Source organism: Herpailurus yagouaroundi, unplaced genomic scaffold (assembly GCF_014898765.1).
Source record: "Herpailurus yagouaroundi ecotype Mexico unplaced genomic scaffold, PumYag 29, whole genome shotgun sequence".
Taxonomy (NCBI): Eukaryota; Metazoa; Chordata; class Mammalia; order Carnivora; family Felidae; genus Herpailurus; species Herpailurus yagouaroundi.
In genome coordinates this window covers 41,225,398-41,241,037 of record NW_024412377.1, presented here as the reverse complement: position 1 = coordinate 41,241,037, position 15,640 = coordinate 41,225,398, and the positions used below count along the sequence as shown (strand labels likewise).

The 15,640-nt window shown below is 44.7% G+C and overlaps 1 protein-coding gene across 4 annotated transcripts in view; it reads left to right on the top strand.

Annotated features, from left to right (window-relative positions):
* HTR4 (5-hydroxytryptamine receptor 4) overlaps positions 1–15,640 on the top strand; it is a 159,395-nt gene that overhangs the window by 118,283 nt on the left and 25,472 nt on the right. For 2 of the 4 annotated variants that reach the window (XM_040497078.1, XM_040497064.1), the window contains one exon: positions 11,385–14,981. The exons of the other annotated variants lie outside the window; for them this stretch is intronic. In XM_040497078.1, the coding sequence (XP_040353012.1) occupies positions 11,385–11,475 (91 nt within the window). In that variant the 3' untranslated portion in view covers positions 11,476–14,981. Of the gene's footprint in view, positions 1–11,384; positions 14,982–15,640 lie in introns of those variants that run through there. 4 annotated transcript variants of the gene reach the window in all.

Here is a 15,640-nt window from a genome sequence, read left to right as displayed (position 1 = left end):
AGACACCCCGCCACGTGGCTTCTCTTAACTCACATCCATTCCCAAGATGAGACAAGTTTAAAAAAAAACCCAAAACCCTGTAGAACACGATAACTGGTGTCACTTCTGCGAAGCAGGGCCCGGAATTTCTGTGGTTACGGTGCCGGCAGTAACCTTGCTGAAAAGCCCTTTCCACCAGGCAGGCTCTGTGAGCTTGTTCTCTTACAGCATGTACTTGGCAGGGACACAGCCCTCCCGATTTAGTCGGAGCAGCTGTTCAGGAAGGAATTGCCTCCAGAACACTCTAAGAGACCCACCAGAAACCCATACTCCTTGGAAATGTGTGTTTGGTCCACGGTGTCAGGATGCAGGTCCCTGGCCCATAGAGGCGGTAAAGTTCCATCTTATACTGAGTGTCGACAGACTGGAGTGTGTCCAGAAAAGGGTAAGCACCATGATCTCCCTTGCAGAATTTAGGACCTAGGAGCAACAATGTCAGGCACAGGGGAGGCTGAGCTTAGAGCTTAAAGGAAATCATGGTCATCAGCATTTTTTTTTTTTTTAAATTTATCTGAGGACCGTTACACGAAAAGGGGATCTGGCTTGTTCTTCAAGGTTGCAGGGAGAGAAGTAGGGACAAAAGACTGAAGTTTTAAGAGTACATATTTCAGCACAACATGGCATGGACTGCCTTTCTAGGGTGTTCCTAATAAGGGGATTAAAGTAGACAAGAAGTAGAATAAAATAGGAGAAATTGGGACAACCACCAGTCACTTAGAAGTGGTGATCAAGGGGTGCCTGGGTGGCTCAGCCAGCTGAGCGCCCAACTCTTGATTTTGGCTGAGGTCATGATCGCATGGTTCATGACATTGAGCCCCACATTGGGCTCTGCACACTGACCACATGGAGCCTGCTTGCGATTCTCTCTCTCTCTCTGCCCCTTCTTGGCTTGCTCTCTCTCTCTCCCTAAATAAATAAATAAACATTAAAAAAAGAAGTGGTGGTCAACATTGGTCACTGGAAGCGTTGACTTGAATGAGCATGGCGGAGGAAGGGGCGGGAGGTCTAAGGAAACGCCCTCAGATCCCTCCTTTGTGGTTGTGTGAGTTACGGAACCGCAAGAAATCCTCCCACAGTGCAGCTACACTCGGGAGGGAGCAAGACCTACCTCAGTCATTTTATTTCATTTGGTTGGAGCTGGAGACTTTCTGGAAAGATGGCCAGTGGGAAGAAATGTGCCAGGGGTAATAGTGTTAATGTCAAGGGCCATTCTGTTTTGGTTTAGGATTCTTCCGGCAGTCTGTGGACGGGAGGAAGTTTAGACGTATCTAAGGAAGAACTTTATCCCCAGGCTGTATAGATGCTCCGTGCTACATAGCTGATTCAATGCCTGTGATTCCGTGTGAGGAAAATATTGTCCCATCCACCCATCACGATAAATTTCTATCACTTGAGCCCTTAATATGAACATAATTACTATTTAAATATGTTCAGAGAGAAGGAGCCCTAGGCTGAGATTAGAGAAACATCCCCCTCAATCTGGTATTCATGTTCTTCATTTCTCGTATGTCAGGGCCAGGACTTCAGGCTCTGGAAATAGCAAGGCAATATCCCAACCTGGGAGGAACCAGAGTACTGTAGAGCAGTTTAATATCATGACCAAATGCATAGGACTTGGTATTTGACAGACCTCAGTTTGACTTCGGGTCCTGCCACCTTGAAGCTATGTGACCCTGGGCAAGTTACTGGCCCTTTCTGTGCCTCAACTTCTTCCTGTTCTAAGTGGCCCTTGCTCATAAAAGTGTTGTGAGGCTTGTGTGAGATACTGTACATATGGATCCTGGAACACAGCAGCTATTGATAAACTGAGTTCTCATTGTCAGCATCAGCATCTTTCGAGGCGAAAAGTCAGAGACACAGGTTAGCAGAACGAGCCTCCTGTCACGCGAACGCTGGTTCGTTGTCAGAACAGGTGGTGGAGGGAAGCGCTTCAGTGCCAAAATCACCATAATAGCCTCCTGACAAGGGGCAGGATGGTTCCTGAGCAGCAGGCTCAGAAGTACCTCACCTACAAGGATATGGGAGCTGCGGCGAATGGAGGCATGCAGCAGGTTCTAGCTGCCGTTCTTCTAGAAGCACTGTGACGTCGTCTCCAACCCCTGCGCGAGGAGACCCAGTGAATAGCTTCTGGTTATAGAAACAAACAACTGTGTGTGTGCTCTGGGTTAGATTCAAGCCAAGAGCCAAGAACCTCCTTTTCAGAAAATGATCTCTGAACGTCTCGTCTCGTTTCCATGCCTATGTTAGGTTATTTTTAACAAGATTCTTAGAAACACTTCACAGTTAGAATTGTTCTTGGAGAGCCTTTTATTCTCTAAGAAACGAGCGAATCTGTGTTTTGATCAACGTGACAAACAAATATATTTGGAGCCTGCTCCTCTTCCTTTTATTCTTTTCAGACTTTCGTTTCCTTCGCTGGCTGGTATAATGTAATTTGTTCCTGTGTTTGTGAATTGGCCTTGCGTGCTTTAAGTTTCTGTCTCTGGAGAAAGGAGTGTGTGTGGTGTGTGTGTGTGTGTGTGTGTGTCCATGTGTATACACATACATCCCTGGGCACACACACCTATACATATGTGATTGTCACATATAATAATATATGTCATATATTGTCATAATATAATATATTGTCACGTATAATAGCCAGTTGCGTTAGGAATAATTTGGTTTCCTAGTCTGGACGTTCCCCCTCGCGTTTCTCCTCCTCCTCCTCCTTCTCTATCATCGTCATCGTAAGATCTACCACTTACTGAGCACTGGTTTTTATGCGACGCATCTATGCAGAGTGTGTCACATGCACCGTCTTACTGAATCCTTAATATACTCTATGGAGGAGGTATTATTATTTCCATTTCACTGATGAGGAAACTGAGACTCAGGTTAATTTGGCCAGCGTCTTACAGCTGGTGAGGGTTAGGACCAGGATTCTCACACATGTTCATCTGATTTCGAAGCCCTTGCTGGAAACCACCAAACTGTGCTCCTTACTAGTGAACGGAAAACCCTTGAAAGAATATAGAATTTTTGGTTCTTGGACGTGAGAAGGGCTTGAGAAGTGATCTGACCAAATATTCCAGCTAATGCAGTGGTCTCTTCTGTAGCTTATCTGATAAGTAGTTTTCAATCGCCCCCCCGCCCCATGAGAGGCAGCTCATTATTATTCAAAGCAAGACATTTTATTGTTGGAACAGCCCTAGTGGTTGCAGATTTGGGTCAAATTTTACTTCTCTATATCATAGCATCATCAAAGCTTTGAGTTTTATAGCTGGAAGTGATAACAGAGCTCGAGCAGTCCAGTAGTTTTTAAACACGTTTTTGCAGATGTGGAAATCTTTTGTTCAAATGGAATCTTCCTTGGACGTGTGAGCAATAAAGTATAACTGCTTTGATCACAACAGATGCTTATATGGGGATGTGTGTGCACAGAGCCGTGACCATCGACCCCATCCCTCCAGTGTCTCCTGTGGCCACTCCATGGGGTTGTTAGTCTTGTTAAGAGATGCCTGAAGTAGGCTAGCGAACCCAATATTTTACAGAGAAGAAAATGAGGCTCCAAGATGTAAGATGTTTAAGACGATTCTGCTGTATGAGCAGAACAAAGATCTGCATCCAGGTCTCAGAACTCTGAGTCCTTCTCCCTGATTCATTCATCTCTTGCCTTTTTATTACATGCCTAATGTGGGTCAGGCACTGTTTCAGGCAGTAGGGACACAGCAGATTTCTAGATAGGCAGGATCCCTGCCATGAAGGAACTCACAATTGAGATTGTATCATCCCATTTCTTTTTGATGGTTTGAGCCCTTGGAAGCAGACACACACACACACACACACACACACACACACACACACATAATCAGGCCATCCTGGGCAACTTTCTCTGCATTCAGTCCAGTTTGCCCATGACTTTCCAAAAGAATGGACTCTAGAACTGAACTCAAGGCTATTCACGTATTTGGTGATTTGAGGGTGACCTTTTCTTGACAGTATTGCAAGTTCTAATTTATTTTCTCTGCCTCTGGTTTTCTTTGGGGACAATGTGTAGAATATAACCAGAGAGAGACAACCTATTTCATATGTAGCATTCAAGAGGATGGAAAGGCCATTCAGACCTGTGGGATTTGAAACTGTAAATGCCAGCTGGATTGAGTTCTAATAGAACAACCTTGAGCAACATATAGTGGGACTTGTAGTGGACAGATAGTGAAGGGCATAGAAAGCCCTCCTGGCCTCACCCAACCTGGTTGTCCAGCTCATTTCCCTCAACTCTTCCCCAGCCTAACTCCCTGCGTAATAAGCGTGCAAGATCGATCAGTTTTCTGCAGATAGTGAGTTCTCCCACCTCTGGATTATTTCTGCTGCCTTGAATGCTCTCTCTCTCTCTCTCGCTTTCCTGCCTGGGACAAGCCTACTCATTCTTCAAGGCAGCGTTCCAACACGAGCTCTCTAAACTTTCCTGGTCCCCACCCCCTCAATCTCTGAGCAATAACTAATCACTTCCCCCTCTGGGCTCTCTTACCACCTGCTTCTCCTCTTGAAGCTTAGTTCACCCCGAGGGATCGGAAGTACTCTTATGCACCTGACACATTCTCTACTCACCTGGGCAGCTTCCCAAGAGCAGGCCATTTTCTTACCCGCAGGGGCTAGGACCCGAGGGTGCCTGTTGACGGAAGGTGCACATTCAAGGTGCATGCTGGTGCAGTGAGACGCCAGTTAGATCGCCCGGTTCTGATCCTGGCTCCACCTGGTGACAGATGTTTGACTTGGAACAAGTTACTCGGCCTCATTCCAGTCAACCAGAACCTGCAAATAGTAGAACCTGTGTCGGGAGATTGCTGTGAAAGTTATGTAAGGTAACCCATGATGTGTTTAGCACAGCAAATGGCACATAATAAATTGTGGCTGTTTTTCTTGTGGGTCCGCACTTGTAAAGCATTTTCTCCTAGATATTTTCAGGTTCAGCCACATTGAAATAGTTCGGCAGAAAAAGCTGTCAGTCTGATTCCCCAAAGGCTCAACGTTCTGATCCTTTTGTTGGTCATTTAGGAACTGTGGTAGGCAAGGAGGGGGGAAAAAGGTCTCACCAGGAGAATGGTCTGACCTCAGTCATATGCACATATGAGAGGTAGGGCGAGAGGTGCCTCAGGATTGGAACAAGCCGTGCCCACTGATGGACCTTGCACTTCGGCATACTGAAACACAGACACATCTGAGGCCAGGGGTGGGGTTAAAAAGCTCTGGGAATACATTGTGTCCAGAGGCAAAAGTTAGTTAGGCATTTCAAACTGCGCAAAGTCAGCTATCTGGGTCTTTTTGACAAGTAGCAGAAAATAGCAGAAGGAGTGCTGGCCTGTGGTTTTAGAGCCATCACCCTGCAGACGCATCACTTTATGTCCTTGCCAAGACTCTGTGTTCACTGCAAGTCCATTTTCCCATCTGTCTGATAAGAACTTTTGTCACTTGCCTGCTACTTTCACAACTTCTACTGTATCGGCATTCTACCCATGCTACCATTTATCTACTACTTACCTTTAAATACATTTTTTTAGGGGCGCCTGGGTGGCGCAGTCGGTTAAGCATCCGACTTCAGCCAGGTCACGATCTCGCGGTCCAGGAGTTCGAGCCCCGCGTCAGGCTCTGGGCTGATGGCTCGGAGCCTGGAGCCTGTTTCCGATTCTGTGTCTCCCTCTCTCTCTGCCCCTCCCCCCTTCATGCTCTGTCTCTCTCTGTCCCAAAAATAAATAAAAAAAGTTGAAAAAAAATAAAAAAAATAAAAATAAAAAAAAAATAAACACATTTTTTTAAAAATGCGTATTTATTTTGAGAGAGAGAGAGAAAGAGAGTGTGATCAGGGAAGGGGCAGAGAGGGAGGGAGGGAGAGAATCCCAAGCAGGCTCCGCACTGTCAGCACAGAGCCCTACGTGGGGCTCAATCTCCCGAACCGTGAAATCGTGACCTGAGCCAAAATCAAGAGTCACATGCTTAACCAACTGAACCACTACCGTTAAATACATTTTTAATCTGAATAAATGTATTTGTAAAGGAAGCTGTCATGACCTCGAATGCAAAACCATATAGAGAAGATTGTTTTAAATATAGTGCAATGAAAACAAAATCAGTTATTATTTGTATAAATTATTATCACAAAAATTTGACTTGATCCCATTGCTTGCCAAAGACTGTTAGCCTAAGGCCTGCTCTCCATGTGTTAGGTATTAGAAACTTGTTAAAGCCAGAGGGGGCACCAACTGAGTCTTTTTCTTTAAAATAGGCAGAATGATCTCCCCCCGACTCTCAAAAATAAAAATAAATATAAAAAATATGTATTTAAAGGGGGTGCCTGGGTGGCTGAGTTGGTTAACTGTCCAACTCTTACTTTCAGCTCAGGTCATGTTCTTCTGGTTCGGGGGTTCGAGCCCCCCATCTGGCTGCACACCGTCAGTGCAGAGCCTGCTTGGGATTCTCTGTCTCTTCCTCTCCCTCTGCCCCTCCCCCGCTTGTGCATTCAAGCATGTGCGTGTTCTCCCTCTCTCAAAAATAAAAGAAATAAATACTAAAAATATATGTTTTAAAAATAAATAAATAAAAATAAGCAGAATAAGTTAAAGAGATATCAGACACCCTTACTATGATTCAGATTATTTAATTCTGTGCCCACTGTTTGACACATTCCCCTGTGGATCACACCCCATGTTTGGAAAATACTGGCTCTTCCATAGTCAAGATTCTATTGTGGTTGATAATGAATCTAAAGACAAATGAAGAAATTGACCTAAGGCATTGCCTTTTGAGCAATCGAACTTACTGATAACATAGTGCAAGCCTGTGTGTTCACTGCTTATAGACAATTCAATTAGTTTCAATAAGCTAATTGTACCCAAGGATTTTATTTTTCCATCACATAAAGAACACATTCCAAACTTCGCTCTTTGCATATTTTTTAAAGTTTATTTATTTCTATAGAGAGTTGGGAAGGAGCAGAGAGAGAGAGAGAGAGAGAGAGAGAATCCCGAGCAGGCTCCACCCTGCCAGCTCAGAGCCCAACTCAGGGCTGGAACTCCTACACCATGAGATCATGACCTGAGCTGAAATCAAGAGTCAGATGCTTAACTGACTGAGCCATCCAGGTGCCCCTCCTTTGCGTTTTTAACTTCTCATTTTTATGATTCATTGCCAAGTCTTATTTCATCATCAATGTCATAAAAAGCCAGAAGTGCCCCCTGATCCACTTGGCTAAAATGCACTGCTGTGTGCATTTCAGGGCTTCCATTCTGATCTCTTGTGGACCACCACTGAATGCCTCATGTTGTAGCTCTGACCCTTCCCACTCACCTGTACTTTCCCTTTGAAGCCCCCTAAGTGTCTGACCCAAAGCACGGCCTCAGGTGTGAGTACAATACTGGATATCCACCTGCTCAGAGAATCTTCTGCTCCTATGTGCATAGGAATTAGCTGAGAGCATTTTTTTTAGAAATGAAGATGTTTGCTCTCCCCACCCAACCCCTGACCTCTCACCCCTGCTGACAGAGGTCAGGAGTGGATCCTGGGACTCTGTATTGATTGTAGGTTCCCAAGATAATTCTGATACACATAACCTCTGGACACCACCTTGCGAAAGATGACTTCGCCAGTCTCCTTCTTCTGGAACACAAGTAATTGTAGGTCTGTTTCATCAACTGTTCGTGTTCAACTTCGCCACAAAACTCTTCCCTGCACACAAATGACTTCCACATTCCCCGGTGGACAGGATTCCTAGTTTGGGAGGCAGAATGCTCGATTTGTAGTCCTGGATCCCCCTCTCCCATCCATCAGCCCATGCCCCTACATTGACCTTCTTCTTCTTCTCACATTGAAATGATAACCCCATACCCTCCTATCTTATGGATTTGTGTAAACGATTAAGTATGGAAAAAGATACGAAAATGCTTTGTACATCGTAGGCGATTTTACTAAAACCATCAAAACAAGAAATGGCACTTGAGGAACTCGTGTGTTAAAATGTCGGAGGTTCTTTCTTAATGAGGTTTTCCATCAGGGATTTTGAGCGGCTCTGCCAATGTTTTGCCTTGAGCATATGTTTGAGGAGAGACAGTTGTGGTCTCGCTGCATTCTAAGTTGTGGCATTTCGGCTGTCCTAGCCCATCCTCCCCAGATACATTTAACAGCTTTGCAGGGTGATTTCACAGATTCAGAAATTGAGGTCTTTCAGCTTCTTTAATACAAACCAAAAATTAGCCTCCCCGTGTTTCCAGCGAAACCTCTTCCCTCCGTACGGAATATAAAGTATCAGATACTAACAATAGGATATTAAAAGCCAAATTCAAGCAATTAGCCACAGCTTTGGAGAACAGTCCCACACACAGCTGGTGCCCAATCAGAAGGTCTGGATCTGTCACCCACCATCTCTGCCTCTCATAGAATCAGAATGTCAGAGCCACAGAGGATCTTCTAGATCATCCTCCTCCTCATTTAGCGAATGGGGAAAGTGAGGCACACGAAAGGGAGTAAGTCATGAGAGGAGGCACGTGCGGATGAGCGGTAAAAAGGCATTAGTTCCCAGGTCCCTGCGTTCTGGCTTCCGTTCACCTTGCAATACTCTGTGCATTCATGTAGCCTGAATAGGAATGCAGACATCCAACAGTGGTTCCATGGTCATCTCGATCTTTATTTCCGACGCTCTGGAAGGATTGTATGAGAGAGCCAGTGTAACCTTGAGAAATGCTTCTGGGAGAACCTCCTCCATTCTCCCTGACTGCTCTGAAGCCTTCCACATACCCGACTCCGTAGCTCTTGTTAGCCCTTATCTTCTGCACGTTGTCCGTCCTCTGTCCTCGTTCTGTGCTGTCTCCTCACCCAGCTCCTCTCTTTGACTATGCCCTCCTGACTTTTCTCCTGCCTTTTGCAGGACGTTTTTCCTTTTCAGCTTTGTATCCCCAGTTGCCCATCACGGAATATACATGTGCCACTTGGCAAAGATTCTCTTTTAGGGGGCAGGAGGGGTCTCCAGGAACGAGTCCTGTGTTAACATCCCAGTCGCACTGTGTTTCAGTAAAAGGAGGAGCCACATCACCCTGCAGGCTTCCCACAGGTGGAATAGATACAATACAAACCCCTGCACATGCTCCTTTTACCCTGGAATCTGTCACAGTGGGACAAGGAAATGCTAGGGCAGCAGCACGTGAACACTAGACTTAGCTATGACAGTTCTCGAGACAACGAGTAACAATATATCAGGACAATTAAGAGCACAGACTTTGGTATCAAAAATGACCTAAATGTAAGGTCTGATCCTACCATTTATTAACTGAGTAAATTTGGGGAAATTATTTAAACTCTGTGAAACTCGGTTTCCTCGTGTGTTAAATGGGCACACAATACACAGATTAATACATATATAACACACTTAGCCTAATGACTGGCTTGGTTTTATTGTTGCTGATGGTGGAAATAAAAAGTGTGATAAAAAAGGAAATGTGGCTAGTGGGAAATGAGAAACCCTTCCTTCCTTCCTTCCTTCTTTCCTGGTCTCCTTCCTTCCTTCCTTCCTTCCTTCCTTCCTTCCTTCCTTCTTTCCTGGTCTCCTTCCCTCCTTCCTTCCTTCCTTCCTTCCTTCCTTCCTTCCTTCCTTCTCTCCTTCCTTCCTTTGTCCTTCCTTCCTTCCTTCTTATTCGTTTTGTTTTCTTTTAATAGATATGTTTAGTGATCAAGACATAAAAATGGAGGGAGGTATATGAAGACTTGAGGTTGCATCTTGAGTTATCTAGAGAGCTTTTACTTGAAAATAGCATAGAAGAAGGAATATATAGCCAAGGCTGAATCAAAGCTATGTTCAGAGCAAGTAGCAAATCCAGAAATAGTTAGATCTCAATATTTAGGGAAGAAATCTTGCATATTCTATTGAAATAAGAATAGTCTTCCATCCGGAAAGACGAGAATATTATAGGGAGAAGGTTGCCATCCAGGATTCATGAAAAATATTTAACTGTCTCTGAGCCAAGATGTATTCTATCTCAGGGGATTAAAGAAGCTAGTTGATAAGATCTCTGACTGGTGCTCTTTTGAGGGCGGGGGAAGTGAGGGGAACCTGGAGGGAGACTAGTAAATATTGCCCCAGTTCTTAAAAAAGACTAAAGCTAGACTCCAGAAACGGTAGACTCATCACTCGAAATAGACCTTACCAAAATGCTAAGACAGCTATTACACAAATGATTTGTGAGCAAGAGTCAGCATTGTTGCATTAAAAAAACAATTCGTGCCAACTAATTTCATTATGAGGACAGATTTACCACGGGGCAGATTCATTTCTGCAAAGCTCTGGATAAAGCCTTCCATGGGTGGGTTTATTCTCAGGCCCACTGAGTGTGAGCTGCTCTCGGGGAAGGCAGTCTGTGCCCAAAACAATTCTGTTTTAGCCCTGCCCTAATCAACAGGGTCGTTTTGTTTTTGTTTTTGATCCTCCCTGAAGACCAAAGAGCTAGAAGGCAGAATGACACTAAACTGAAAGGTCTAGGTAGCAATAAATTATCTGATCTTCTGTGTGCTTGTGAAATCCTTAAAGTCTAGTTGGAACAGGTGCTAAATGATCGCATCTTGAATGTTGCGATTTAGAATGACCTCAATTGACTAAAATGATACCAAACCTATAAAATGAAATTTATCTGAGACTAATGTAATGGCCTGTATTTTGGCATAAATAGAATAAAATAATAAATAAATAAATAAATAAACAAACAAACACTCTGCACCCATTTAATAAAGAACCACAGGAATTGACAACTCTTTGTGTCAAAAAGATACAAATTGTTAACAAGCTCCCTGTAAGCCTAGAGCAAGTTGCCATTGTTAGTGTTGACTACATTCATACAGAAGTAAACTGATGATGAAAAGTGCATGATATATACAAGTCAGTCTCCCTGTGTAGATTTGTGCTGGTTCTGGGTACCATATGTCAAGAGAGATCATCATGATAGGGATTGTTTTCAGAGAACGGTGATCATTATGAGCAATAATCTGGAAACCATAATATATAATGAACTATTAAAGAAAATGGGAATGTGTAGCCTGGAGAAGAGAAAATTTGGAGGATATAATTAGTAGAGGGAAGAATTTTGAGTGGTCCCCGGAGGGCACAGCAGTTCCACTGGGTGGAAATTGTACGAAGGCAGATTTTGGCTGAACGTTAATAAGTTCTTTGTAAAAACTAAAGTTGTTCAAAAATAATAATGGCCTCGCCGGTCAGTGGAGATTCCCGAGTAGGGGGTAAATGACTTGTGTGGCACAAGGGGCACTCCTGCAGAGATCATCGGGGATGTGCGTTCCAACTCTGAGGTGCTATGATCTCCCCTCTCCAGGGATGCGGTGGAGTGTGGTGGCCAATGGGAGAGTCACTGTCATCCTCCAGCAACTTCTTCCTTGGTGGCTGCTCAGCCCAGTGACACTTAGGCCCCGGGGCAGTGACTCAGAAGACAGCGATCCCTCGGAGAAAGGGCAGATTCTAAACTGCTGCTTGTGTGGGACTGCACTTGCCATTCTCTCCACCGTGTCTTACGCCAGGCAGCCCATGGCCACCAGGGATTTCCTCTGGGGCTTCAGCAGGTGGCGCTGGAGGGAGTCAGGGGACAGGACAACCTCCTTGTTGCCTGGGGTTTCTCCTCCAGAGATCCCCTGTGAAGCGATTTTTTTTTTTTTCATTCCCCAGCACTCCCTCTTCCTGGCGTCTCGCCCGTGCCTCACACTCTCTGTTGTCCCCAGTATGTCCGCTTACTGTTCCTGGTTTGTCTCTCTCATGTTCCAAACACGATCGCTCGCTGTGTCCTATCTCAGTCATAGATGTCTCCAAATAAGCCTTCTTTGCTGTGTCTGCTCACAGACGTTGTCAGAACACATCCTCCCCACGCCTGTCTTGGTCAGAGCCATGTTCCAAAAGCACGCGTTACTTGCTTGTTCACATCTGTTACGGACACGTTCAAAGTGCTTGCTGTCTCTTCCCCGTCCTGTGCTGTGCCAGATACCAATACACTTTCCTTCCGGTGTCTGGGTCCAAGCGTGCATCCTCCTGGCCAGCCCCCATGTCAGCTGCAGACTTCCCCTCCCTCTTCCTTAAGTCCGGTGTCCATTTATGTACCCTGGAAGAGACGGGAGCAGAGGGCTCTCAGAGGAGAATGGTCTCTGTGGCACCCTTGCAGCTTGGCCGAAGACAGCTTCCCTCCGAGCTGTGGCCTCGGGCCCTGCAGCTCTGAGATGCTTGCTTCCCTCTTGGACTAGAACCGGGCATCTTCTTCTAAAGAGCCTTGTGTAGGGCCGCCAACATCGCAGTGTGTATTAAAGACTTTGGAATCTTTCCCATAGACTTGTGGCAAAGCCCACGGTAGCAGCTTAAAAGCCTTGAATCTGGCCTTGTTGCTCCCAGAGAAGACTGTGGGCAGCTCGCACTGCACAAGAGCGACACTCACCACAGCTCCCCAAGTGCAGGAGGGCAGGACTGAGCAGTGCTGGGGTGGGAAAACAGTGCTTGACTCGGAACCATGGACCCCAGTTTCAGCCCTGGCTCTGCTCCTAACACGCTGTGAGATCTTGACCCCCGCCCTTCCATTCCTGGGCCTCACTTTCTTCGTCCGTGAACTGAAGTTTGAACTCGGGGATCGCCAAGATCCCTCTCCATTTCTAGGACCACAGGATGCTGCTACAGCCATCAGCTACCTCGAAAAGCCATGGCTTGCCTGCCTTTTGACTCTGTTTCAAAGGAGCTACCCTCTTCATCTGGGCCTTCTAGACCCATGGTCTTGCCAACTTTGCCCTTCAGATTAACCTGGATGTCTTTTCTTCAAAGCTGAGTCCTTGGCTCTTGCCAACTGCCCCAGAGGAAAGGTCCCAGGGCAATAAACCCAACTGTGTCATATGAGCCATGTGAGGTTTTAACATTGATCTTGGCTGTGATTTGATAGCACCCCAGGACTTTATCCTACACGTTGGTCCTGCTGCTTAAGACGTGTCAGTTATCATTTCCATTGATGTTGACTTTAGTTCTGGAATTGAACCAGACAAGAAAGAGCCTGGAATAAGGAAGACAAAGAGACTGGAATAAGGAATAATGAAGAGAATAAGGAAGAGAAGATTGCCCCCAAATCACCCAGATGCCAAAAAAAATATTTCTCTGTCCGGTGAAGGCTTATATCGGGGAGAAAGTCTTGCCTTAGGGAAAGGGAAAACACATCTAAAGAGCAGTGTCCTTTAGATAGAATTCCTGAATGCTGTTGAGAAATATCGCACCAATGCTGAAATGTTCCGTCTGTAGACCAGAACCCTCGCTGATCAGTGGAGATCAGATTGAACTGGAGATCTCGTCCCATCCAGTAGGAAGACAGTTTATGTAAAGTCATAACTGGCACCTTGACTCTGGCTGGACCAACCCCCTTTCCTTTTTTAAGTCCCTGTTCTCTGCCGACTACATTCAGGACTTGGGGGGCAACCACCCTCTTGAGGATGCTGATTTCTTACAATACAAAGGAGGGAGCAGCAAGGTTCTGAGTCCCAAGGTCCCGAAGCCACGATGATATAGCCAAAGTCTCTGCTCTGACTGCTGCGCGTGCTGCCCGTCACCTCTGTGAGCACGGATGTGTGGATGGGTGTAGCCTAGAAGCGCCATGGGCACTGAATCGTTGCTGACTCGCCTCAACCTCGCTGGCCTCTGAAAGAAACTCTCTCGCCTGCTTCGCAACGTTGTTGTGGAGATAAGTAAGATCATTTTTGTGGAAACATTTCATACGTCATCAAATGCCATTTTGTATGTTCACGATTCCTTTGGATTACTTTGGATGCTCCTGGGCTCTCAAGGACTAAGAATTTCTTCATCAAAATGTGAACCAATCTAGAGAAGGAGCTTCCCATGGTGAAACACAACACCGAGGGAACACCTTTCGGGGGTTCTTCCTTCCGCGTCTATCCCTCCTCCTTTGGTTACCGCACACACCCACACTGCAACTATGTATATTACAAGCACTTCTCATTTGAAGGAGTATTGTTGTTCTCCAAGTGGAGGAGTCAGTGGAGAGGGATGGTGACCACAGACTAATTTTGGTAAAAATGAGCCTCACTTTCATGGAACCTCAAAGTCACATGAAATTAAATTCAAATGCCTTTTTGCCTTGAAAGCATTCATTTGGAGAAAAAAATGACCTGGGTCATCGAAATTATCCCCATCCTGTAAATGCTATTTATACACACATATATATATATATATATATATATATAAATTCTGTGAAAATAAAAACCTCAAACATGGACTGATTATGAATGAGCAGCTGAAAAGACTGTTATATAAAGTATATACTGAGCTACTGAACCAGATAACTGAGATTTTATTTCTAATCTGATAGTCTATGTAAATTATTGTGAATTATGGTTTAATGCTATTTCGTAACCACCTAAATTTTGTTTACATTTTGAAGAAAGTAGAATTACAAGTGGGGCCACTCTTACAGTTTATAATGCACTGAGTGGTCTGTGTAATCAACATGTAATGTATATGTGGACCTGTTATATAGAACATGGAACTTAATTTTATAATTTCAAAGGATTATACATTTTAATGATGGTGTGTCTTGGTTTTATGAAATTATTAGTTATACCTATGATTTATTTGAACAAAAGCTTTGAAGGTACTGGGCTCCCTCTAATCTGTTTCTATGGAAAGCATCATCGACTTTATGAGGATCTACTCTTTGATGCTGTTCCCAGGAATGCATTCTTGGAAAAACAGGAACCTACATAGACTTGTTTTTGTAATAGATAAATTCTATTTATTAATAAATATTGACAAATTACACATATGTTTATACTTATGCATTCTGTACATGTCTAGATAAAGTATACATTGAGGGAAACCTTAAGTCTCAAAACTAATAACTGAATTTTGAATCTATAATAAAATGCCGAAGTCAATCCCATGACTCACTTCTGTGGAGCTTCTCTGTCACTTTGGTAGCCCAGTCCGTCTCTTAGAAGCTTTGGGTATTTGAAGCTGGAGAATTTTCCATCTCTAATATCGGGTTCTCTAAAGGTAAAACCAGAAGCCCAGGACCCTTAGATAATGTGCTTCTACCTTACTGCACCTTTGTCAAGGCCTCATGCACTAGGACAGATTCCTCTGACATGGTCATCCCAAGAGCAGACAATCGGGGAAAAATCCAACCCAGCCACCCTCAGGGCATACGCTATAGAAGCCATTGAAGGCAGCATGACACCTGTATATCCAGAGGTCGTGGATTGAGGTTATTAAGCATGTGCTTCCTTACTGAAACCGTCCTTGATGTCACAAATCATCCAAGAGTCTGGAGTCTAACTCCCTTTCCCTGGAGCCACTAGGATGTCAGGCCTAGAGCAGGTGTCTATGAAATCCGGGCTCAATCTCTTCTGAGTATGGGCAATGGAAAGACCGTCATAAGCATTCAGGGGCAGGGTACTCATCTCAACTCTTCTGTTTAATCCTTGGGGCCTCCATCATCTTACATATAAAATGCAGAGGGTGGACTAGAATTAGGTTTTCAAATCAGAATCCTTTTGTCATACACAAGTTTACTGGGAACCCCACTGCACATAGGTCAAAGTA